This window comes from Pseudopodoces humilis, chromosome 5 (assembly GCF_049639895.1).
Source record: "Pseudopodoces humilis isolate 2021_Gansu_Grassland_sample_001 chromosome 5, ASM4963989v1, whole genome shotgun sequence".
NCBI classification, from domain to species: Eukaryota; Metazoa; Chordata; class Aves; order Passeriformes; family Paridae; genus Pseudopodoces; species Pseudopodoces humilis.
In genome coordinates this window covers 45,055,533-45,082,397 of record NC_142204.1, presented here as the reverse complement: position 1 = coordinate 45,082,397, position 26,865 = coordinate 45,055,533, and the positions used below count along the sequence as shown (strand labels likewise).

The following is a 26,865-nucleotide window of genomic DNA, read 5'->3' as shown; positions in this document are numbered from 1 at the left end:
CTTTTATTTTACTTCCTATATTAATATTGTCTCAAAAGGGTGTCACTTTGTTTCTAGATTTTTAATGCATCTTATCCACCATCTAAGGGTAAAAGCAGCAGGGAGAAGGGGTGCAGAGGCCCTGCTCATGCCACCCCTCTGTCTGCAGGCTGGATGGAAGAACCACAGTGTGCTCTCTGTCTCACACTGATTGATTTCTCCTGTGTTTAGGGAAAAGAGGTTTATTGTTATCACTGTGCTGTGCTTAGAAGGAGGATTTTATGAGAGTTCCTTGATTTTATCATTGTTTTTTAATTTCTAACAACTTTCTGGTTGAACTTTAGATAAACACACAAATCAAAAAGCAAAAAAAGTCTGGTGTCAAGAGCATGGTTCCATTTCCAAAATGAAGTTTGGCTTTCCCATTGTACAAAAAGATGGAGATAAGTAGCTCACAGGTCTCCATGGCAAACACAAAAATTTTTAAATGGATTAAAAACTAAACCTGGAGATTTCAGAAAGGAATTGAAGCAAGATAGTGAGCAGAAAAAGAACTAGAACAACACCTCATTATTTCCTAAAAATGGTTTGTAAATGAAAAATGCATCTGTTCTGAGATGGAAATGCAAAATATGCAGCCAAATTAGGAAGTAAGGAAATAAGATGACTATCAAATGGGTTGCTGGGAACAAAAGTGTTTCCCAAGAAAGGGAATGTCCTGAAAAACTCTGATCACTTTGGTTCTTGCTTACAAATATGTGCTAGTGTTTAAATACCTGAGCTACACCATAAGAGACCAAGAGGAGGATCATATACAATAACCAGCACTGGGGAGTGCTACTGCTACTACTACTGCTACTTGAAGTGGTAGGATTAGACACTTCTAAGAGTTTTCTCCTTCAGCTGTAAGCTAGAAAAGCCCAGTGGGCTGTGATCAGATTGTCACAATGCAATGAATTCAAGTATGAGCCAATTGTCTTGGAAGGATGAACTCCCAGGGAGGTTCATTAGGCTCCATATAGTACCATGCTTTAAACAAATGGTTGGGAGGATGATGAAGCTTGGGGCTTGTCATTTGCCAAGTTGAGCATCCTTTTGTTGCTACTGCAAAAATTGTCCTAGAAGAAATATGAATTGCTGGTAGATATTAAGATGAAGGCAGAGCCAGCATCAGTGAGTGTTGGCAGAAAGGCATCAAAAGATTTGCAATTCTTGCACAGCCAGATACTCCTGAGGATTTTAAGAAGCAGGAATGGACTGATTTGTAAGTGCTCCATTGGACTTGCAGTCAATATCACTGAAAGAGAGCCAGGGATATTCAGGAAAACCCACCCAACCTGACTATGAGTGTCTTTCTGCTGCTGGAATTTTATAAGTGAGTTTACATTATACATCACACTTGCTGGTACCAAAGAGGTGGAATGACTAAAGGCATTTCCCCAGTAAATCTGAGTTAAACATTGCTCTAAAATGGTGCTAGGGAGGAGTAAATAAGCTAATGGATGCGCACTTACTTAATAGCATTTCTGAACCTACTGTCCAGGAGAGAGAAACTTTGTATACTTGGTTTGGAACATTAATAGTAATACACAAATCTAGGGGTCAGAGTAATTTAAATGATGGGACAGTAAAAAAGAAATTGTAGTAAGAAGGTAACCAACAAGGAATGTTGCAAAGACACAACTGGTCAAAAAGAAGTATCACTGGTCCTACACATTCAGTCTAATGAGACAAGAAAATAAGATGTTACAAGCAGGTACAAGCTGGTAGTATTGTTTAGTCAACAGGTCTTTATCCAAGGGCAGAGACCTTCATACCATGTATGTACTGAAGCAGCCTTTGAGCAAAAGCAGAATAGGAAGTGATTGCTTTTTGCTAGGGGATTACAGCTTTTAAAACTTCTTATATCTCAGATAGGAAAAGATTCTCATTTCCAGCTGAATGCTTCTTCCAAACAACAAAAGCAGACATCCTTGAGGAGGAATAGCAGTGGGTTGCGTTATCTGTTGCTGCATATATGAGGAAGACTAGACTTAAATTTGCTGTCAACATTGAGGGGTTGTTTTTTGGAGGAAGGTTGTATGTTAGTCAATGTGGATGCACAAAGGAAACCACAATAATTGTCTGAAATAGTTTCCAGCTCTGATTATTTTCATTTTTTGGCACAAGTGATTGTTTCAGCTTTCAGGAGCCTGGAAAATTATATCAACAGTCCATCATGTCAGGAGGGAAACATTTCAAAGTTAAAAAGGGAAAATGGCAGCCATTGTGTTAGCCCACCTATGTCTGATGGCTTTAGTTCTAATGCACACCAATGCTAGTCCTGATCAATTGGGACACTTTTAAGACCAGTAAAATTTGCTTAGGATAGAGGTGGCCCTCTGTGAAATTTTGAGGTATTCTGATGCTCTTCACTTAGAAACCACTGAGCCGCTTTATGTTACTTTTTTGCTCAGAAAGTTTGTGCATGTCAGTAAATGTACAGACAGCCACATGAATCATGTGCAAGTAAAATCTTTCTGTGGTGATGTTTTTATGGAGCCTTTTGTGTCCAGGCAATGAAAGGATAAGAGTTCTTGGAGGAAAGAGCAGCCACGAGAGACATGGTATTTTGAGAAAAAGCCATGTGAGATTTTTCCCACTTGCAGCATAAGCTGGAAACTACACACGTGCTATGTGGATTCTTCCTGTTTTATAGAAAATAGGAGTTCTGGAAATAAAAATATTCATATGCAATTTGCTTTACTGCATCATCCTCCTCCTAAGCACAGCAATGCATAGTGCTCTGAGGGTTGGTTAATACTTCAGGGCAAAAATTATTACTCTTAAGATCATGTTCTGATTTGTAGACCCAAGGGACAGATTTTTCCATCAGAATAAGGAAATAAATGTGTATTTATGCATGTTGAATGCAAATGCAAATTTATGGTTATGCACAGCCATTCATTTATATGTTTTGTTAAGTATTTGCACTCATAAATCTGTTAACTGTAAATTTAGATTAGTCCTTCAAGTTTACTACTGGCCTGATCCAGACCTGCTGAAATTCCTAAGGTTTCCTATTGACTTCAGCATTTCTGGATCAGATGCTGTCAGCTGTTTTCACAAACAACTAAAAATGGGCCTTGAACTGCGATAAGCCAGAAACCTTTCAGAATTGGCCATAAATCTTTGTGTAGATGTCTTTCCAGTGGACACTTAGAAGTTGCATAGGGGAAAATTTTACCCCTTGTTTCATTCTCCTTGTTTCTTCTACTGTTTCTGAGCACTGCAGTAGATACAGTGCAACGCACTGGTTCCCTCTTCCAGTAGTACTCATCCCATTGTGATGAGGGGAGGTATTTCAGAAGCAAATTCAAATTTACCAGTTCTGTGACATTACACTTCTGAAGTGATTGATTTTTATTGGCATTTTTTTCCTTAGAAATAAAGAAGGAGTAAGTTCAGATTAGCAGTCTGAGCAAGGCTGTTTATCTGAATGAAGTTACTTGAACACCTACAAGTATTTAAGGGCTGAAGGTCTCATGGGCCACTGAAGAGCGGTCTCAGTGATGTTCTGAACAGCCCAGCATTGCTGCATTAGTCCAGGAGAGACCTGCCTGCCTGGTGTATTCCTATTTAAGACCTTTTCAATACGTGGATTACTTAACCGATAAAACAAACAGGTCTGTCTATCTTGTAAATACATATTTAGGGCCTTTTTAACATGAGGATTACTGAGCTGATAGCCTGTAACAGCTCCCTCCAGAGCTCTGATAGTCTGCAAACACCCCTGTGTGAGCATTACCCGAGATTGCAGCAGCACAACTGGAACTCCTCCTCGATTGCTAGCACCTGAACAAACAGTTTTTATGGAAACAGCTTCTGTGCACACACTGCCAGCACGGCTGATTGCTGCCGTCAGCCCCTTTCATTTTGTTCCTTGATGAGTGTTGCTGCACAATGAAGCCAGTTATCAGGTTGTGCTTGTTTTTTTTACTGTGTTTCCTACTGTGGTTGGAGTCTTTATATTTTACCCTGAACTTCTTAAAATTGGAGATAAATCACAAAATGCACCTCTAGTAAATAAAGAGCAGTTTTTGAATTCAACAACCACCAGACATAATTTAAAAGAAAAGGCTTCAAGAAATATGGATCCTTATAGGGATATGGGTGTTGTAGTTTAGAAGAGCTGAAATGGTAGACAAGGTTGTGTCTTTCCATTGTCACCAGACCTGACTGGTATGGTAGAAGAAATAGGAACAAGCTTGCTGTGTAGTAGTTTGTAGCAGTTTTTCAATGGAAAAAGCAGATGATTCTCACCACATGCCTTACCCTATGCAGCTGCTGTTTTGGTGAAGGGACTGAGCTGACAGCTCAAAGTGGGCTTAGATAATTTGGGACTTCATCGTAGAATCATGGAATACCTTGGATTGGAAGGGACCTTAAAGATAATCTAGTTTCAACCCCTGCCATTGGCAGGGGTACCTCCCACTTGACCAGGTTGTTCAAAGCCTCATCCACCATGACCTTGAACGCTGCCAGGGATGGAGCATCCTCAGCTTCTCTGGATGTCTCACCACCCTCATAGTGGAGAACCTGTTCCTAACATCTAATTTAGATGTGCCCTCTTTCATTTTAAAGCCCTTACCCCTTGCCCTAGCATGACAAGCCCATGTATAACGTCCCTCTCCAGCTCTCTTGTAGTCCCCCTTAGGTGTTGGAAGGCTGCTCAAAGTTCTTCCTGAAGCTTTCTCTTTCCAGGCTGAAGAACCCCAACTCTCTGTCTGTTATCACAGGAGAGAGATTTAGCACACTATGTTTATTTTCTGACCATTGGTTCACACCTAGCACTTATGGCTGAATCATAGTTGCCCTATGGTATAGAGGCATTTACTGACACCATTATTCTAATTTTTAGTGGCAATTCTTAATATTATATGGTACCTACTGGTAAAAAATATAATGAAGGAAGTGAACAGATTTCTGTTCACTGTGTGACTGTAGTTTGTGATCTTGGTTGCTTAGGAGACTCTGGTTTGGGGGGACTTGTGGTGATTTGCCTTTTTTTTCCCCCCGTTCCACCTGTTCTGTCATACAAATATAAAGAGAAGAAATGGACTGCGTTTTAAAGCTCTTTTGTGAGAATTCTCCGGGATAAGCAAATAGATTATTAGACTGTTTTCAGTTGGACCTGAGGAAGCACTACAATGATCAGGGTTTCTGAAACCTTTCCTTGTGATTTCTTCCTTTTAACTCAAAAGAGCTCTGAGTGGCAAACACCCGGCCTGTGACCCAGCTGACTGCAACTATTGACTGAAAATGGACAAGGTCACAGTTGAAAGGGGAAAGTGGCACTGGAATATCTTTTGCTGTATTTCTTTGAATAACACTGAATAATAATTGAAAGAAGACTGTTTGAGCATGCATTTGTCATAAAACAGCATAATATTATGTCTTTTCACTGGAATTTTTATTTTTAAAATATCCATGAATTTACATCAGTATAATTTACCCATAGACAGTAATAAATGGAATTTCTCCCTAACTGTGGTCAATTGTACACTATAAATGAGCAAAGGATTGATAAAAGGAGCAGCCCCTTTCTTTCAGTCTTTTAAGTACTGAAGTCACTCTTCAAGTATAAATATATTAAACAAAACCATTCCATTGAAGTTCTTCAGTGTTATGATGTCCTATATTGCTACACGGATTCACAAGCAGGTGAACTAAGGACATTTGTATTGAGACACTTGCCAAGTTAATCAGTGGCAGAACTGGCAGTAAAAGCCAGAAGCCTTTAACTGTAATGCATCTCTTTTTTTGGCCATTAAATTACTCTTCTTCCTTGTTAGTCATTGGGTCATTTAGATAGAAGGCAGTCAGGGTAATTTCCACCACAGTTGTTCGTTGATTTTGAGTGTATTGCTGTATATCATTACAAAATTCTGACGTTCAAAGTGAATCAAGTTGCTGTCATCTCACCTCCCCTAAGTAATGAATATCCCAATTTAGGGGTTTGAATTGTGTCCACAGCTGCAGAGGCTCATGAGAAAATGGGAAGAAAAAGACACAAAATTGGCACGAACAAATTTATCAAGGTTATTACCATTTATTGTGTTTTAAAACAGGAGAAAAATATATCAAGTCAATGATATTCATTCTGCTTCATGATTTCATAAAACAAGCACAAGGTTATTCCTTACTTCACCTGGGAGCTAATAAAAATTTCTTACTTGTTGTCAGAGCTGATGTTTTTCCAGGAAAATGAAGAAAAGTGGCTTTAGTTCAGCAACACTATTGCTGGGCAGCATTACAATGTATGGAGTGTGCTTTTCAGTCAGTGAAGGAAGAGAAAGGTGCTGGCAATATTTTCATATTTATGGAAATCTGTGGATTATAAATCTTCTGTTTTGGAGAAATTCTTTGTTTAGACAGTTCTTACATTATTATCCCACATACTTCCATATATGCTTTACAGTCAAAATGTTTCTAAGGCTTTTATTAATGCTATTTTTCATATGCCTTCTACTTGAATGTTCATGTAGTCTGTCTTGGAAACATGAAATCCAGCTATACAGACAAAAGATGGGAGGGAATAATTTATTTTATATATTCTTTTAAGAATAGCCTAAGTCATGTTAATCAGTTTATTATAGTGTTGCTATTTTAAAGCTTAGTACCCTAGGAAATCCTAGAGCACAAGGAAGCATGGGCTGAATCCCCCTAGCAAGAGGGAACCTTTTACAATAAACTGGACTTAAAACAAGGTTTCAGTATTATGCATGCTGGGCCTTCAGAGGAGAAATAAAAAAAAAAAACAGGAGAGGCCTTTTCTATGGGAGTTTGCTTTTTTGTTTAATGAGGGATCTCTTCAAAGAGAATGTGATAGTCATTCCTAGAGGGCATGGTTTGGTGAGCAAGAATACAGGTGAAACTGTATTGTGCATCAAAAAGCAGAAGATGAGTTTGCTTTGTATTTCATCTCATGATTTTATCAATCTGCACAAGTATGTGTTTGGGGGTAGAGGGCATTCCATGTGCAACAGAAGCTTGAACAGCTGAAACTCAGCATGGATATGGTGCCCATAGACCTCGTTTTGGTGCCAGGAAAATCAAAATGTGTTTCAAAAGTAATTTCTTATTGCTTCATGTGCTTGATTTATTGACACATATATGTGATTAAAATTTGCATATTTTAACTATACATATTTTAATATGTGAGTACCTCAAGGTAAACAAGAACATGGATGGGATGGAATTTTAATAGTGCTTTCTAAGAATTTCTAAGTTCAACTTTAAAATTAGCTTTTTCATAATATTTTGCCTTTGCTATGTCTGAAAGGCATAAACTGAATTACAGGAAGGTACATTTCTCACAAATGTAATTGAAAAACTACATTTTCCACTTGATTTCAATTAATATCCAAAAATAGCCTTCACACAGTTGTAGATCTAGGCTGTCCAAACACAAGGAGTTGTAACTGGGCAAGAGTTTGAATCTACAGCTATATGTTCCAATTTCCAGATAAATGCTTGCTGCAGCAGATGTTGGCACATCTGTTATGCCTCCCCATTTCGATTGGCTGCCTGGGTGTTTAGAAAGTGCTGATGAGGCAGATAAATCTTCTGACACGTTTCAGGCCCGGAGCAGGCAGGCAGCAGTAACAATGGTGTTTATAGAGCCAAGTACTCAGCAGTAACATTCTGAAATACAGCAAATATAAAGTATGATTTTACCTGCAGTAGGTGAAATTTGTTGCACTGTATTGTTTTAATTTATTATTTCATTTATTGTATTGTGAAAGTTAACTATTCTAACTGATTTCCAGCTAATCTGAACTGTAGCTATGATGCCCTTTGAATCTCTGGACTTTGTATCTAAGGTGTGTTGTCTAGAAAAAGGTGCTTGCTACTGTTTAGAAAGAACTGTAAGCTATAAAGATGTTATTTATTAAACTTAAGGGAATTGGGAACCAGAAACAGCTGAGGTCTATATGATTTTTGAAAGGGGAATAGCTATCATCTGGGGACATAAAGTTCCTGACTTTATCAGAATTCTTACTTTCAACAGGTTTTCTTCTACTCAATGAAGTGTGTCAGATTTGAATGTCCTAATACCATTACGGCCTGGAAAACTCCAGAGTATCAAAGAGGACATTCATTCTGGCAGTCTCAAATGTGGAGACTGGTTTCCAAGTACAAAGAGCTTTTTCAGGTCTTGGATCCCTTCCAGACCTTAATCTCCAACACAACAAATGATAACTAGAAATGTAGAAGTCAGTGTAAAGATTTTAGCACTAATGCCATATGCTAATGTTGTCTCATTCCCTTCAGTAGACATCACCACTAAATTTTCCAAGTGGCTTTCAATTACCCCTACTTGAGGCAAGTCCAGAAATTGCAGTGAGCCTGTTGTAGAGGATAAATGGATAAATGGATAAATAAATGGATGCTGATTATACAGATGATATAGTTGTTTATGTTTTGCAGGATATAGTCTACAGCTTCTCAGAACAACTCTTCCAGTTTTTGACTACCCTCATAGTAAGAAGCACCCCCTAAATAGCTAATTGGAATTTCCTAAGTAGAAACTGATGTCTGTTGTCTCATGTGGCTGTCGCAATGCATCTCAAAGAGTCCGATTCTGACTTCTCTAGCATTTGGCACCTGAAGGAAGCAATATCTCCTTATTGAGAAGGCAAATTCTCTTCAAAAGGCAAATCAAATGCAGTTCTCCCAGCTTTCCCTTTCTGGAGATGTACTCCTGCCCTCTAATTAGTTAATGGGCTTCTAGTCAGACATGGAGTTCTGTATACCTGATAACCAAGAGAAGGTCCATTATAACATTCTATGTCAGAGCCATTTCCATTGGAAAACAGATGCGGGAGCAAATTCTGGAAAGTCCCAAAAGAAAAAAAAATGGACTGGTTAAGTTTGATGGGTTTCTTCTTTCTACCCTCAAGGAGCTCAAGCCAATGTGACAGTTTAGGATGTTCACATACACTGCACAATGGAATAGTGACTACTCCAGCCTGCTTATCTCATTTTAACATAAGGTTCAGCTTCTGCCTCATCTGTGCTATTCCCACCTACTTTGTGTAATGAGAAGAAAGCGACAGTGTAGGATCTAAGATTAGTGAAGAAGAAATACTTCACTGCATATTATCAGTTAACTAATTATAGTTTAACCTCCTCTTGTATCCTTGCAAATTCACATTTCTATTGAGGGAAAGACCAGTAGCAAGGACCAAAATTGACTGCTGAAATATACTACATATAAACATTTCATCATAAATCTGTCTGCTCAGAAAGCAAGAATTCATGGTTTTCCCAAATACACAACATACCAGAAGGGGTGTTGGGTCTCAAGCAGGAGAAAATATATATACATACATATAATGGGAAATTATAGGTGTGCAGTTAAGTATCTCTAATAAATTAGCATTCATACTGCACCATGGGAAAAGAACAGAACGAAAAGGGACAAATAGGAAGGAAGGTGGAAGAATCAGGGAGAAAAGTAAGACCATAGTTTGTTCGAGAGAAGATAGTGAATATATTACTTTCCAGTAAGTGTGATCATCCAGACAATAGGGAAAAACTGTTTTTTAATAGCATTTAGAATATTTTAGGTTTAATATTTCTCATAAGGGATGATTTTTGGATTTATTGTTTTGACAGGAATCTGAAGATTTGGTATCATGAACACTAACTAAGCTTCAAGGGGTTTGTGACTTCCAGGAGGATACCCTGTCAGCTGTTGAGCCTTTAGCAGCCAGGAAGCCTGGAATTTATAAAGGATTTTTTTCCTTCTTTGACTTCCATATGACATACATGCACTCAAAAGTCCACCATGTGTCTTTAAGCTAAAATATCCTTTAAATGCAAGTCAGACAGGCCACACAAGGTCTGCCAGGCCCACAGAATTAAAAGTGTTTATCTCAGCCTCATACGCTTTAGAGCATTCCTCCTACTGCAACACTGAATTTTCTCATAGCACAGTGATCACAGGCTTCTGATATTTGTAGTCCAGCTTCATCCAGCCCAACCAGCTGCCCCATCTGCTCCATGACTGCTACCCACTCCCTGTCCTCACCCAAAGGGAGTCTCACTGACACCAGGGTGTCTTCCTCCTCCCACTCATGGCTCACAGGCTGTTACTGCTCATCACACATCAGAATGCTAAATACTCACTGGCAGGCCTACCATGCCTTAAGTTTCTCCATTGCTTGATTTTTCATTTTACATAGAAGTATAATGCACACCAAAAATTTTCACTCCAGAGTTGCAGGGTGAGAGAGAATTCATTGGAGCTTCTTTATTATCAAAGGATTCAGCAGCTACAGGGGCAAATTCTGCTCCCACAGTTGCACAATGGTATTTCATTAATAGGTGACTATATGTTAGCATAATTTTGGGGTTTTCTGCTAGTTTTTTTCTTTTTTTCCTTTTGTTTTGTTTTCTAGCACTGGCATCATTGTCTACAGCATCCTGCCATAGCAGAGCATTCTTTGTCTGGACACATGTGGCTCTAAGGGTAGCTATAAAGCAGGGATCAGTAGGAAAGTGATTTTGTTTTCAAGTATTTCTCATACTACATTGTGTTTGGGATTGGATTATGCATTTTAAAAATGGTTGCTGATATTTCTACTTTCTGCTTTGATGTAAACAAATCTTGTGTGAGAGGTTCTTAAATCTAAACCAGACTCTAAAAAATGAGGATTATATGAGACTTCAGCCTATAAGGTAAAGCCCCCACCCCTTGGACTGAGCATTGTTTTTCCCCACCATGTGGAATGGAGATAACCCTCTGTTTCTTTGTGGTAAGCTACCAACCAAATCCATTCCGGCAAATCTGACACCCAAGGTGATTTGTCCTTTTCAATGCTGTTTATGAGAAGTCAGGACAGTCTTCTGTCAAAAATGATAAGTGAGAAGACACCAGGGAATGCAATTTTATTTGTAACAGCACAGCTGCCAGCAGTTCCAACTTGTTTACATCTAAGCTGGATCTGTCTTGCTCCATAGCTTTTCTATTTACATCCAAATAGCCCCCAAGTATGTTGTGAATGTGCCAGTCTGTGTAAAATCTGAATAACAGAACATACTGGAACTGTTAGAGAGAGGGAAAAATAATTTATTTCTTTAGGTTATTTTCACAACTTGAGAATGTCAGTCGTTTTAAAGGCAAAACCCTGAACTCTTCCAAATCTTCATAGACATTTACAGAATGGGTTCTAAAATTGATCTATAATGTGCTAAAAATCCTGCAGTGTTTGTAACCTTCCATGGTGAAGGTACCAGAGGAGTTAAGAGCTTTGCTCTTCTGATAGAATCATGGTTTTTCTGGTGAAAGTGGCAAGTGTTTGCAAATTAAATACCCTGCAAGCTTTTAAATACAAGTTTATTCATTGTGAAAAGAATGCAATAGGACCCTGCAGTGACCTGTGAAGGGGAGGGCTGTTTCAGTGCACTGTTTCACACTGAATACTTCTGGAACATAGCCTACAATTAGCCTGTGTTGCAAAGACATTAATGTATTTCCTGGAAAATCCCTTTGACAGGACAGAATAACTCTTGATGGTGTTAGGATAGGTTCTGAGGTCTAGGATGCCTTTGTTTGCCTGCAGTATTACTTGCCTTCTGTGTGGAAGCCCCAGAATCCCAGGGGGTTTTGATCTTTTTTTATTGGCACACTTAAGAAAGCTGCAGTGAAAGGCATTTCCCCTACACAGGCTCTCCTGTGAGCTGTTTTCCTACAGTAGCTCACCCTAAACACTCGTCATGGAGGTAAAGTGAGAGAAGGGGTTTATGCTGGACTGATCTATCTTATGACAGAAGTGCTCTTCTAGAAACTGAAAAATCTTGTTCTCTTTTGCCGTTTCTTTTTTGCAGTTATGAATAAATAGGTAGTCTATATGGTTTGTCATTAGAAGTTAGTGAAGTCCAGAGATGGCTGTAAATGTCATTACCCTGATTCTGTGAATTGTCGGGTGATCTGACATTTCCAGTTTCTCATTATAAGCATATACCCTGTCACTGTGTTTTCAAGAATTGTAATCCTGCTCTTAAATTAGATGATTGCCTGGAAGGATTCTCTGTGGTGTAACTGACCTGCCTGGAATGCACTTACACGCAGATATATAAGCACTGCATGTGCCTATATAGTCATATACTTGTTTTCACACATACACACATGCACATGCAAGTAGAGAATTAAATATTTAACACTCACGCCAACCCTGAAAGCAAAATACCCTACCTTAGTATGAAATTACTTTGTTAAATATACAGCAGAGATAAGCAGTCCTTAGGAAAAAAAAAAAAATCATAGCTGAAATAGATTGTTTTGATGACTTCTACCAATGCTAGGATTTGCATCTCTTTCTTCTGAGTTTCTTCAAATTGCTTCTGATCACCATTAAAGACATAACCTCTGAAAAAAGCCGTGCTCGGTGTTGGAAGCATGACTTGAGTAATGAGAAACGTGATACTTGTTTGAAACACTAAGTATCTGTTTAAAGTGAATATCTCACCCGTTGTACGCACCCTGATCCTTTGTACATGACGCTCATAATTTTTCTTGCACGGTGCAAATTCGAGGTGAAATAAACTGTGCTTTAAAATGAAGTCTAAAGAACACCATTTATTCTGCTCCTGCTGTTTGTTTTGTTACAAACCCCTCTGTTTTACACCCACTCTCATTTGCAACACATTTTATGTAACATGTAATGCCATCATCATCTCTTTTGAATTTGAGATGATTTTTTTCTGTTTAGCAGCTCCACCGTGAGCCCTCCTAGAGCTTCCTAGATTGAACTGTTCCTGTATAAAGAGTTAAGGTTCTGTTTGTATTACTTTTATTTCATGAGCAGAATTACTTGACAGTGATGATGAGTTTGTGGCATTACAAAGATTAAATATTATACAAAGTAGCAATGTAAATGAATGGTGATTTAGCAGCCTGGAAAAGGTAAATCCTTCAGGTCATGTGGAGGAAAAGACCAAGAAAGTGAATGCTATTAGCAAGATGCTGCCAGGTGCTTGGCTGTTTGAAGCCTTGTATGACAATGATCCCAATGCTTGCATCACTGAGATGCAGGATAAGTGGTGAGACAAGAACTGAAGAGTTGGAATTACTAAACACTTTTATGAGACTGAGACTGATCTTTGCTTAGCTTCCATAGTTTACAGAAGATAACAAGAAGTTGAAAAAATTATCTTACTTATAGAACCTTTATATAATAGCCCTGTCAGAAAGTGTGAAAAGCAGCCAAAATTCAGCTATGCATATGAACTGGAGGTTGATTTCACCCGTAAAGATGCAGAATCAAGACGATACTGCAGAATTAATCTTAGTTTTAAGGTGTATGTAGTCCCTTAGTACTTCTGTTTGATGCCTCAGAAGACTGACACCAGCTCAGACAGATGAGGATTTTTTTTTCAGTGTAACTAATTTATTAAAATAAGTCAGACTTTAATGTACTTTCTCAGTTAATTCCTGACTGAGCTATTCTGTAAGTACTCTGATCTTGGTTTTTTGTGCTTCATTCATTCGATTACTCATTCTGTCAATTATACCATTAGCAAGATGAACAGTAAAATCAGCTTCTCAGCAGTTACTACTGTGAAAAAGGTGAAAAAGGAAAAACAAAGACAAAAGTAACTATTCTTTTTTTTATTTTGCTTTATTATTTTGTCGCTTTTTCTTAAAATGTATGCTAAATACTACACATCTTCACTTTGGATCATCAGATATTGGGCCCCTCTTTCTATTCAATAAGCCTCGATTTCTTCTGAAAGGGCTATGACACAGAATAATTTGCCTGACTCAAGACACAGCTTTACAGGTAAACAAGGACATAATCAAAAAACCTGTCAGCTAAACCTTTGTGTATTTTAGTATTTCCAAGCTGTGTAAAATTTGGTGCTCTGCCTGGTGGTGGGCTGTAAAGGGGTAAAACATAAAGATGTTTCATCTCATACCTGGGGTTGTTTCAGAATCTGCACATGACCACTTAGCCATGGGCAGTCATGCACTTTTTGGTGGTAACTGCTTTGTTCTGGGTGGCTATGAAGATAACATTTTATTTTCTGGTTGGTTTTTTTTCCATGATATTGCAATAATATGAGCTAGGAAGAATTATAATCTGGATTTGGTCTAAAAGGTACTAGTAATCTTTCACTAGTACAGAAAAATTGCTGAATCCACAGACATATCTACAAACTACATCTCTTGGAATTTTTTTGCCTTAAAACACCATTACATTACTGTGGGCTTTGTAGGTGGAACATGTCAGCCATAATTCAAATATTCTAGGATTAAGATAAAGCATCTCTGAAATGCATTGTTTACTTCCCCATAGAAGGAGTTTTCAGACTGGTAGTGTTTTTTCTTTCTGCTGATGGAGCAGGAATCCTTCTCCAGTATGCTGTGGTAATTTCCTTTTCTAAAACCTATGTGTGCCCTGTTGTGTTGGCTCTTATTTTAAAACCTTTTGTTTTCATGCTTGTAAACAGCAAAGCTTCCCCTCTCATTTCTGTCTTTTTTAATTCCCCTCTATTTAGGATGTTGTTTGAACTGGAGAGGGAAGAAAGCACACTGTTTTGGTTTTACAAGCTAGACTATACTGATCTTTTCCTCTAAAGATAATGGAGCTAAATGGGATGAGTAGATTCTAGTTAATGGTCAGAAATTACATAATTGACTGTATCACAAACTGCAAATGTTTAGGATCTGCCTTACCATGTCACACAAATATAAACTTTGAATTATGAATAACAGGTTCTGTTACACTGGGGAGTAACACTAATTAAAATTAATTTGTTATTTGACTAGGTCTCAATGGCAAGATAATATTCTCATTGTAATGAGGAGTTTAATGTTAACTGACCACACAATGTCCATTTAGGAAAAATACTGTTGTGTTTGGATTTGATGTTTCCCCTTCTAGTGACAGAGTTCATTGGACCCGTTACTCTGGCATACTGTATGGGTGAAGGAAGCTCAGTAGCTGTGATGGTTTTGATAGTCTGTTTTGGCCTTTTAAGTGCGTTCAACAAGTGCTATAAAGGCAGATGGGGATTTTTTGGAAGGATGTATTTATAGTATTCTTACAGTGCTTTTCAAACACTCTGCAATCATTTATTCTTTAATGTGATGCTACTCTGGTAGTGTATGCATTGTTTTCTGCTTATAGATAAGGAAAACAAGTCACAAAAAGTTGTATGAGGTGACCATACCAAAGCAGTTACAATTGAACAGGGAGTAGAACTTAAAAACAGAAAACTTCTGGAACTCTGCTAAAAAAAAATCTGTCTTATGAAGCAAGGTATTCCTAATTTATTTTTTTTTAAAGTATGATGAATTTGAGAAGGTAGGGAAAGTTTAAACCAACATGATCTACATGTCTGTTCTGTCTTTTTAATGTCTGCAGAAATTGGCTACTTTGTAAACTTTCATCCCAGTCTTTCAGGAAGGGATAGTCATTCTAATTTCCATGTCTCTCTTTCAACCAAATAATTTATGGCAAAACATTTTAAAGTATTGTCTTGACTGTGGAAATGCACTAAATTTTTGTTCTGGCCACACAGAGAAAAAAAACAGCAAGTCAAAGATTTAGCAATTTGGCTAAATGTCACTAGGTAGCAAAGTACTCTTTGTCTTGAGAGGTGGCTGCCCCCAGTGTGCCCAAAAGAAGGGAAGGCTATCATCTCCTGAGCTCTTCTGAGCTTCAGTCTCTCTTTTCCCACCATCTGACTGTCAGCACTTTTCAGGAATGTCCAAATATTATTTCTCATAGATTTAGAAAATGCTGAGTTTTGAAGACTGGCAGTTCAGTCCCTACATGCACACAGACAAAAGCCAAGAGAAGCAACTGCGTGTGTGTGCACATGTGTGCATATATCAAAAAATCTTTCAGAGAAGGAAATTATGTCCTTACAAATTCATTACTGCTGCCAGACTTTCTGTTTCTTCTGTTAAAGACCAGTTGAGAGGAGAAAAACTCCACAACACTATAAAGCATCTGTTGCAAATACTATGTCAAATGTATTTGACTGTGATAGTTCAGATTCTCTGGCATTTCACTTGCTGCTCTTCTGTTGAAATTGTTTCATATGTGCTTGTTACACACAGAGATCAGACTTGTGGACTTTTTCCCTGAGAGAAAATTTATTATTTTATGCAAAGTGTTTTTAATTTTTCCTAAAATGTTTTTCAACTCTGGCTAGTTTGCTTGTCACCAGGGTGTATTGTGTTTCCTGTTAAAAAAGAGATGCCATGAGGTTTGTAGTGCAGGTGTGCCATGGGCAAAAGTTACCTTTTCCAGCTATCCAGTTCTCTGGAATGACTTCCAGTGCAAACAGACCTTATCCACCTTCTCCCTCATGATGAATGAGACATTACTTGAGTATGTACTTGCATCTAGACTGAAAATCATGAAATGGTTGTTGGGTACTTTAATATTAAGTACCAGGATCTCAGTTGTAGGTATCTACAGGTTCTAAGCAGCCACAGCCATGTGCAATCATCAGACTAGACTCCATATAGTCATTTAGGAGAGAGATGGTCCAAGACTACCAAGTACTAGCCACAGCTGGCTCCCTCAGATGCTTTTGGTAAATCTCTGAGACACACAGGATGATGCCTGTAGGCTCATCCTCATTTTCCTTTGCTCTTTCATGTCCTAAATGTTTTTGGAGCGTTTTTTTTCTGCTCATTGAGCCAGCACACTAAGAGAATTCAATTTGCAGGCTGAAATGTTGGTACAGTGTTGTAGTAACATTTTGAGTCAAATCATCCACTAGAATTTCAAGGTCATTCGCATCTGAAGAAATTGTTTTCAGAGCAGTCTTGGGGCCCCTGTCCAGCCTCAGCTTGGGCATACAGGAGGCTGTGCCAGCAGGAAAGTGAAAGTTAATGGATTTCAGCTTGTGCACAGCTCCCTATTTGCCTTGATTTAAAGTCCCAGTTTTGGTCCTTTATGGTGTATTTAGGTTTCCTTATAGGCCTCCAAGGGACCGCAAACTTCTTTATTCCTTAAAAGTATACCTTGTTGCTGTAATTGAAGACATTTTGTTACTGTAATTTCTCCCTAATATTACAGCTCTAGTCAAGTGGTCTTTCCCTCTGGAGGCATCAATTACTACAGGTTTTGAATAGGCCTCCCTCCAGTACATATCCTTTTGCTTCCAATGCCAAAATCAGGTCACTCTGATTCCCTTCCCAAATAAAACATACTTCTGTGTTTCTTCTTTCAAACCGAATGTGTAATCTGTACGGTTGAATAATTCCACTCTTCGCCACCCTACATAAAACTCCTGCCATGTCTAAGAAAAACTAAAGAATACTACTGGTTTCATGAGATTTTTTCTACATTTTCTTTGTTTTAATGAGGACTTTGAATGTCCAAAGTCCAGAGAGAAGCTTGTAGGGCTTGTGCAGGTTGTGAACTTGTATAGATTTGAATTCTTGTGAGGGAGTAGGGGAGCAAGCCACAGCAGTGCACTTTGTGAAAGATGTTCAGCTGAAATGAAAACATCACAAGGCTCGTTGGCTAACCCAGCTGTGTGAAGTACAGGTTTTTCTGTAAGCTGGGGTATTTTGGCACCTGGGCCCAACAACTAGCTGGACTCAGTGTGTCCTCACTGCTGTGCACCCTGTGCCTGTTTGTGGATTAGTCTGCATTACATCTCATGTCATGAGATGGAAACTGGGGGGAACAAGCTCTGAATCACAGAGAACTGTATCTGGGAACTGAAGCAAAGGTTGGTCTCTCTCCTTTTATTGCATAGCCACAGAAGCAGAAGCTGTCACAGTCCAAATGTGACCTGAAGACTCTCTTTACATACAGATACCAACTAAAGTTTCCCACTTGCAACCAAGCTAGTACTCTGTGTTATTGGGTTCATCCTGCTTTATTACAATTATTTATTTCACAATGCTCAAGTCCAGTTTTGCATTTTTATGAAGGGCTCCCCCATGAAACCCTAAAGATGCTTAACTCAGATGGGTGTATGTAATAGTTACCACTCTACCATCTGCCCAAAAAATTTCACTTTTCATGAGATGCCACTGCTGGGACATCTGGCACTAAAAATATATTTTCTGCATAATTTCACAACTGAGGAAGATGCCATGGCTGTTTAGCTCCACAGGAGATTCCTTCAAGTATCTTTCTGTTATCTAACAGCTTCTGCAATGAAGCACCACTACACTGGCCAGGGAAGGAATGATGCTGTTAATGGAAGCATGTATTTCTGCTTTGTGGCTTGGATTGCTGTCAGAAGGGAGTGGCACTTGTGTGATGGATTGATTGATGGTAGCCAGGCTGTCTTACATGCTATTAATCAGCTGGTGTGATGCGACTAGAAGGACTATGTAATCTCCTGTAAGTCAGCTTCTATTACCCAGAAGTTAAGGACCTGAAAAATTGATGCACAGCTGTATTTCTCAAAGTTTGTCATGTCTTACTGAACAGTTTCTCTATAGCTTGAACCTTCAATATACTGGGATTTCCTTCTTAATTTGAAGAATTATTTCCCCCTTAAAGATCCACCCGTAACATTTTGTCTCAAGATCGAGCAGGATAAATAGGTCATACAGCATGATTATCTCAGCAGCTTGGTGCTTCCTTGTGCTGTGCAGCTTTTCCCACCCTTGGCAAGAGCCACCACAAAAGCCTGTATATTTTCTTGTAGGAGGTGGAGCTGTGCCGCATTGGCAGCCAGGAGAAGCTGGGGCTGACTGTCTGTTACAGAACTGATGATGAGGAGGACACGGGGATCTATGTCAGTGAGGTAAGGACATGACACTGGGGAGGAGTCTGGGAGATGTTCATGTTCACTTGCCAGGGAATGAGCATGCAAGTTCTCTTAGACAGGAGTGCAGAAGTGCTGGCCATCAACCAGCTCATGGCACTCTCAATTCGTTTGGATTATCAGTTCAAATCATGTTGCTCGTGTAATTATTAGAGTAATTATTACTAGTGGGCTTCTTTAGTATAAGTGCTTTTAACTGCAACATTGTTGTTAGTAAAGCAAAAAGCAGTATGAGAATGGTCTGAATTTTGAAAGAAATGTGCCCTTATGATGGAGATCAGGCAGAGCTTTTGAGAAGTGCCTTCTCCACAACCCTGTTTGCATTCTCCCTCTGCCACAGCCTCAATAATGCTAACAGTGGCAATCATTATTGTATTATTTTTGTGTTTGTTACAGTTGTGGTAGACATAGACATACCACAGATGGGTGGAGAGAGTATTTTGAGAGATTAATATGTTGGAAAACCAAAATATAGAATTCTAAATACTGATGTGGGATGAATCCTCAGGTTTTCACTGGCTCCACTCAGAAAACATGCCCCAGCACAGATTGTTAACATTTCACAAGGTCAGTCCACAAGACTTCCAAGAACACTATCTCCCTTTGAGTCTTCAGTAATTCAAAGAGAGGTGCCTTTCTGGGTAAAATATAACTCCTCTGAGTCCAAGGTCAGTGCTGATTATTCTGCATGAACTGTGATCCCAATTGGTCAGTTTTTTTGACATGTTGAAACAAATTTTGACGTTAAAGTTCTTCACTAAAAGGCTGATTTGTTCCTGAAACAAGACTGTCCAGGGGTGTGGTCACAGCACCAAGCCTGTCAGATTAAAGGAGCAACTAGACAAAGCTTTTAGTCATATGGTTTTGTTTTAAGTAATCCTGTGGGGAGCAGGCTGTTGGACTTAATGGGATCCTTATGGGTCCATTCCAACTTGAGACATTCTGTAATTCTAAATTCTTAGTGGAGAGGTTCAGAAATTCTCTTATGTATCAGTAAATGGGACGAAGGCAAGATTGCACATAAAGAGGCTTGTTAATGTTAAACAAGCTGAAAAGCATAGCCTTGGAGTGAGAATGATGAATTAATATAAATTACCTAAGAATATATCTCCCACCACTTGGAAGCTATGCTGTTAAAGTCTTAACAGGTCAAAGAAAGTTCAGGAATCTCTTAATATGTTCCAGGATTGTATCTGAAATGTTCTGTTTATCCTACATGATAAAATTTTCTCAGAACTTTGAAAGCAAATGTATTGATATCATCTTTTGTACTTGGTTAAGGACTTCAGATTCATTGTTTTTTTCTATGACAATGCCCAAGAAGAAAATAATACCTACAGATGTAGAGGATCCTGCAAACTAAATGCTCAACTCAAATTTTTGGTTCAAAAAAAGAATGTATGTCATGATGAGGCAAAATAAATTATTTAATATCATCAAGTGAAAGGTGATAGATTGAATTGTCCTGCAACAAGCAGTAGGTCATTGTTTAGGGGTGAGCTGTAGTGTCTTTGATAAACTATCCCTGGAGCCCTAAATATCTTTTTAGGTTAAACTAACTTAAAATTAACTGGTTCAGACTAGGAATGATTTACAGGACCTGTGAGTGATCTGTACAATATGTGTCCTTAGGGTTTTTTTGATGTTTCCTTGTGAACAGATTGATTACTAAGATAATAATTTAATAGTAAATGTTTTCATGGAAGAAAAAGAATCGTGCCCAAAGACAGGCTCATTTCTATAGAGGTATCAACTGCTGCAGAAGCTTCTCAGTCCACAGTGAACTTCAAGAGAAAAGGGTGCCTGTCATTAATTTTTAATGCTCTGACAGCTGAAAGTCAGTGCCTGACAGTGGCATAGGAAAGTATTAATTTGAAAATCATGTGCTCCCAACCTTTTCTGTCTTAAGGCTTTTATTTGAAACAAGCTCATACGATCATTTAAAGAACTGTGTAGTTTCTGTTACTCTAAAACTTCAGCTTGCTTCTGTACTGTGTAAAAATGGTACTTTTTCAACTCTTGCAATTGTGCAGCTGTTATAATTTCCCATTAAAAGCTTTTCATGTTCAGTTACTGGTTATTGTCCTGTGCAGGTTGATCCAAATAGCATTGCTGCCAGAGATGGACGGATCCGTGAAGGAGACCGCATTTTGCAAGTATGTGACAATAGACTCTTCCTTAAACTCTTTCTTCAGACAAACATGCGGTGCCATCTTCTCTGTGGACTGTTAATGAGGGAAGATAGTTCTCTTTGTTACTGTGATCGATGAGAAAATCCATGTCTGTTTTTTAACACAATAGCTGGGAGCGAGAGTACGTGTACTGAAAAATGAGACTGACAATCTCGTTCTGGCTCATGCACTTACGTCCCATGTCTTTTTTTCCATATTTATTAGAAAATCTCATTTCCACTATGTTCATCTGAGTGTCAAATTCTAAACAGGATCCTGAAGACATAAATATAAGTGTCAGATACATGTTGATCATTCACCAATTGCATAAATTTGGGTAAAACTCATTTAGGTTAAGCATAGGAAATAAGAGTTTTCGCACAAAAATGTGTTGTCTGGAAAAGGATGATCTTGAACATACTTAAGGAGGGGGTTCATTAGGTTTTTGTTAATATTTTCTTTCCTCCCCCAATAATACATTGCTTTTCTGAATTCTTTTCTAACCTACTGCCTTGTTGTTTTGTTTTTTTCCTCCTTTTGTTTCTGTTGATCCACTTGCTTAAAGACCTACCCCAAAGATACAGCATAGGTGGGTGCAGGTGGCTGGCTGCTGCACAGGGCAGTGTACCTGTACAGAGAGGGAAACAGAGAGAATGGCAGTGGGTTTCCTTTTCCAACCAGCAAGGGGTAGAGCATTTTTCACCTAGTGCAAAATCATTAAACAACTACCAAAAATCACTTGACTGGAAATTTTTTGTGATATTGTAGCATTTTAATTCTGGTTCCAAGTTGATTTGCCCTGCTTTTTTTCACTGAAGCCCCTGAAGGAACTCTTGGTGATGACAGGTTGGTTTTCTGTAACATGTTCCATAATTGCATTTCATTAATTTAAGTAGATGAGCTTTCAGGTTTTCACAAGATCAGTCTCTTCCTTCCTTCCAATCTTTTCATTTCTGCAGGAAATATCTTTGCTGAAACGTGTGTCTCTTATCCTGGCACAGTTTAAATCAGCTTTGGGAGTCTAGCTACACAACAGTGCCTATTAGCTGGCTTACCAAGCGTTCCATTTTCTAGAGAGGAAATAATAAATTAGATTTTAATGTCAGGGCTCACTTGGGGGCTGCTGGTTTTTTTTCTCTGTGTGGCTGGGATTGTAAAAGCATTCATAGGATGATGTTCTCCACCAGAAAGCACAGATGCTAGAGTGTGAGAGCAGTGATGTCCTTGGCAGGACTTGGGGTGAAAGGATAATTCCATGGGCTGCATGTAGGAGAGGGGAAGTTAGGACACTGCTTTCCGTGTCTTTATATGAAATGCCTACTGAAGGAATAAGAGTATTTTTAACTTTCAAAAATCAGAAAAGCACCCCTTTTAATTCAGCTAGGTAGAAACAACTTTCCATTCCTACTCTATGTGTGTCAAAATGAGGAAAGAGAGAGTAGGTCCATTTTCCACTCCTTTCCTCATTTTGTAAAATTTCTGAGTGGACAGCCAACAGCAGTTAAGGAAAATGTTCTCCAGTTCCTAATGAAATTCAATTCATTTCAATTTTCAGTAAAGACTCCAGGAGAGAGAAAACATAGATAATTCTGCCATCCTCTTGTGGACTGGAGCATTACTTTAATGTCAGTGCTGATATATAGCTATGAATTTGATCATTAAAGTTAATACCTGGAGAGTTATGTGGGGTTTACTTTCATATCTGAAAACACATTGACCCTCTGTCTCCTCTTATTGATGAGATAGCTCAGAGAAATAGAAGGTGATGGTGCCATTATGGGGGGATTACAGTGAGGCTGGGAGAGATACAGATCCTTGAGCACAGGGGTGATTTCTTTGGGTGGCAGGTGGCATTGGTTAAGGCTACGGGGGGAATGCCCATGTGTATTCCTCACAAAATGACAGCTGGTTTCCTCTCGTTTTTGAGGCTAGAACTGCCCCCTTTTCATTCTCAGAAACCACCAGCCTTCACAGTCTAAGCATCTGAAAACTGCCTGAGTACTTTGTATGAAATGCTACAACATCAAGGGAAAGTTTTAGGAAGGCAGTCCTAGTGGTTGTTGCCTAAACTTCTGCTATTTTCAGCTGTGAACCTCCAGGCCAAGCACAGTCCATGGGGCAGGCTGAAGTCCTGCTCTTTCCCCATGACAGTGCAGCTGGGATGGGGTGGCCAGCTTTAGGTGGTGTGGGGCCAGCCCAGTCACCTCCGCTGGGGTCCAGGGCGAGCAGGAGTTACTGGAGCAGCCACCACGTCTGGGGATGTTTTGTACGGGCTGGAAATCTGCTCCTGTGGCTGCATCTCTGCTTTTTAGGCTAGGGCAGCTCTGTGTTACCTGGTCTCCCACAGACCATGGCTATCCCATCATGTAAGCTTTGAAGGGTCTCAGGCTTTTCACTCACTGCCGGTTAGGTGATTTGGGGTTTTCTTTAATCTGATTTAAAGCTGTGTTTTTGAATCAGGGCTTTCAGGACAAACACGTACAAAAATGCGACTTTCCCTTTGATTTTCAACTACAAGTTCCTACTACTTTGAAATGGAACCATTAGAAGATTTTTTTTTCAAAAAAAAATAAATATTATTTTTACCATCTGGTTTTGTTCTCACTCTTTTTGAAATAGAGTGAATTTTGGAGGTTTTGTTGCCACAATGAGAATAATCCACTTCTTGTGCTGTGAATCGGACAAAACTGAATTTATATGGGAAATAAGATTTATACTTTATTCCCTCATAAATGGTTTGTGGACAATGAAAATTGTGTTTGTTACCATGTAGTCATGGATGTTGTTGTTTTTATGGGGTTACAGAATAGGAGAAAGGTAGCAAGAAAAGACGAGTTTCATTGAAGAACCGCTTTTATTTTGATTATCCCCTTGTAAGAGGGATACATATGTTTTGTGTGGTACTAAGCCATCCGCACAAATATGAAATGATTAAATGGAGCAGCAACAAGCAGTGGCCTCAAAGTATTGCCTGGTGAGAGATAATACTGTAGCTCTCTAATTGGCTCTCTACCAGCATTCAGTGTGACTGATTTCAGCTGTAGCATTACCAGTCTTCTTCCACCAGCACTATTATCTCAGAGTGACACTTCCATTACTCTGAACGGAGAAAGATGAACGTCACCTGTCAGGGGCTGGTTAATTGTGTTGCTAGATGTATGTTACCAGGGCGCAGGTTGGACATTTATGAACATAACTGCTTCCTCTGATGTCCACCATCCTTCAACGATCAATACAGCTCTTACAGTAAGAGCATAATTGAGTGAAGGCACTTACCACTGCGGGGCTGAAGATGAGCCCGTTGCGCAATTTTCATTGTCCATACATTCAGCACAAATGAGCTGATATCTGCCCCTTATTGTGTGTTGCTTTGTGGAAATAGAAACTAATGTGCCACTTTCATTTGTTTCCTAGATAAATGGCCAAGATGTCCAGAACAGGGAAGAGGCAGTGGCGTTGCTCTCCAGTGAAGAATGCAGGAAAATTGTGTTGCTGGTGGCGAGGCCAGAGATGCAGGTTAGAGTAAGCAGAGGCACTGAGCCAGAACCTGGGTTATACCATGCATTCACTGTCACTGTAAGTAATGAACTGCCAAGAAATAGGAATGCCAAAGTTACTGGCAAAAGGAGCAAACAGTTAACTGCAGAGCTCTGCCCTTTTTTATCCAACCAAGAAAATATTGCTAGGGAATGTTTTCCCCAAACTGAACAAGTTCTTTTCCAGCAGAGTGAGCAGGTAGATAAATAAAGCTGGCAGCACCAATATGATATTAGTAAAATATGAAGTAGAACTTGAAAACTGTGCATTACTCATTAGATGATTCTGGTTTGTTCAGGAGATAAATTTCCCATACTTAATGTTTATCAATTTTATCTTTTATATGAAGTTTATAGTTTATATGAACTTACACAAAGTGGTAGCTTGTCATTGGTGAGGGGTTGTTTTATGCTATGTGGTTATAAACAGGCATGTAAGCGATTAATGTATGTATCAATTATGGGACTTTCACTGCATTATCATTCAGTAAATGGAAATCTAATTGTTTTAGCAGCACCCCGGTCACAAATATGAGCTTGCATCTTGGGATGTGCATTTTCAAAAGCTTTTAGAAACATTTTTATGGTTTTAAAAATAAAATTATGCCAATGCCAAGAATCTTGCTATGCCAAGTATTTCTAATATCATTGCAGGGGACAGATGTTAGATTGATTATCAGAGGAAGAAGAGGTAGAGTGGTAGAAGACTACTGTTTTTACATCCCTTTATATTCTATTTGTAGGCCTTTGCAATGCAAAAGGACATTATATTGTCACTGTTCTCTCTATCTGCCAACAATTCAGAGTTAGTTAAGTTGCCATTTGTCTCTCATGATACTGTTCTGATATTTTCGGTCTCACTAGCTGCATATTCTGTATAAATTAAATTAAGTAAGTTATTTCAGTGCCACTTGGAATCTATACTTGAATACTTTAGTTATAAAAGAGTCACAATTTCAGCATTCATATCCTTTATGTTTTTCAGGAAGCTAAACAATTCTTATAAAACCAGTGACAAAGTACAGCACAAATTGGTGTGCCTCACTTTATACTGCAAAATTGTAGTCCTCAATTGCTGAAATTTTGAAAAAGATTTTTCTATATTTTTCCAACTCTTTTTCATTAGGATTCTGTTTTTCACTGGGGAACAGAAACTCACCCAGTTATAAAATACGTGCCCAGAGAAAGTTCAGTCTCTGTATTTGTTTAGACTGGTCAACATGAAAAAAGGACTCAATATTATAAGATTAATATGAGATAAGGAATTACTTATATACCATATGTAACCACTGTATACCATTGTATACCAGTGTAATTTCACACATGAACACTCTTTACAATTAATAAGTGTGGTTTGGTTTATGTTTGGGTCTTTGGTGCTTGATTTCTTTGTTTAGTTTATGTGTTTTAAGAACATACTCATACAAAACTGATGAAAAAGCCAGAGTAGGTCAGAGACCAGGCTGTCAGCTGATTTCTGTTAGTTGTGTTGCTTTGACACAGTAAAAAACGCTGTAAAAAACAGCAGGATTAAACAGGCTTTCATTTTTAGATAGAAAATGGTAATGGCAGTATTACAGCCTTGAAGGGTGACTGTTGAGCACATTCCCTCAGTAACAGGGAATAAATCCCCTCTGACCAGGTATTTGTGCAGTGAATAATGAAGTTTTAAAACAGAGCACCAGAGGAGCACACCACACACGTGCATTCTCATGTGTGAATGTAGTGTATAATGCACATGCATGCTAAGGCACATATTAGCTTTCTTTTAAAAGCTGTAACATAACATAAGCGCTCTCATTAGTCATATGCTGGGTCTGGCACAATCAAATCAGCAGATTTGCCCAAGTGAGATTCATGTTTCATCCTCCAAATTTGTTAATCTCTGCAATTTCCTCCCATGAGGTGAATTAAACTGTGTCCTTTACAGTAGAGGAAGGCTGTGCTCATGCTTTCCTTGGGAAAAAATAAGTAAACAAGACAAGTAAACAAAACTACCAGATGTTTCATAGAATGATTTGAAAGTCCCCTTAAGGACAAACATAAAATTATATGTCCTCTAGGAAAAAAGTCTCCTCCTAATCCAAACCATAGGTGGTTGTCTTAATCAGCGGAAATGAAAGGCTTATTATGTACTTTACAAGAGGAAAGGATTTGTTGACATGGACAAAACCACATCAAAGTTTGTTAACAAAACAGTGATGTTCTGCCAGTATTCCACTAGAAGCACAGCATCAGTCACTCCTTGTGTAGCTTTGACATACTAATACTACTACTGGTTTGGTGTAACTTTTCTGACTGACATCTGTGACCAGACATGTCCTGGCTACAAGGCAGTAGTAATTCTGCTCTAGGTGTTGGCCTGTGCTATATCA

The 26,865-nt window shown here is 38.7% G+C and overlaps 1 protein-coding gene across 2 annotated transcripts in view; it reads left to right on the top strand.

Annotated features, from left to right (window-relative positions):
* Positions 1-26,865, top strand: part of PDZRN4 (PDZ domain containing ring finger 4) — a 227,827-nt gene that overhangs the window by 192,314 nt on the left and 8,648 nt on the right. For both annotated transcript variants that reach the window (XM_005519282.3, XM_088055204.1), the window contains 3 exons: positions 18,664-18,762; positions 20,877-20,939; positions 24,369-24,470. In XM_005519282.3, coding sequence (XP_005519339.2) covers positions 18,664-18,762; positions 20,877-20,939; positions 24,369-24,470 — 264 coding nt within the window. The remainder of the gene's footprint in view (positions 1-18,663; positions 18,763-20,876; positions 20,940-24,368; positions 24,471-26,865) is intronic.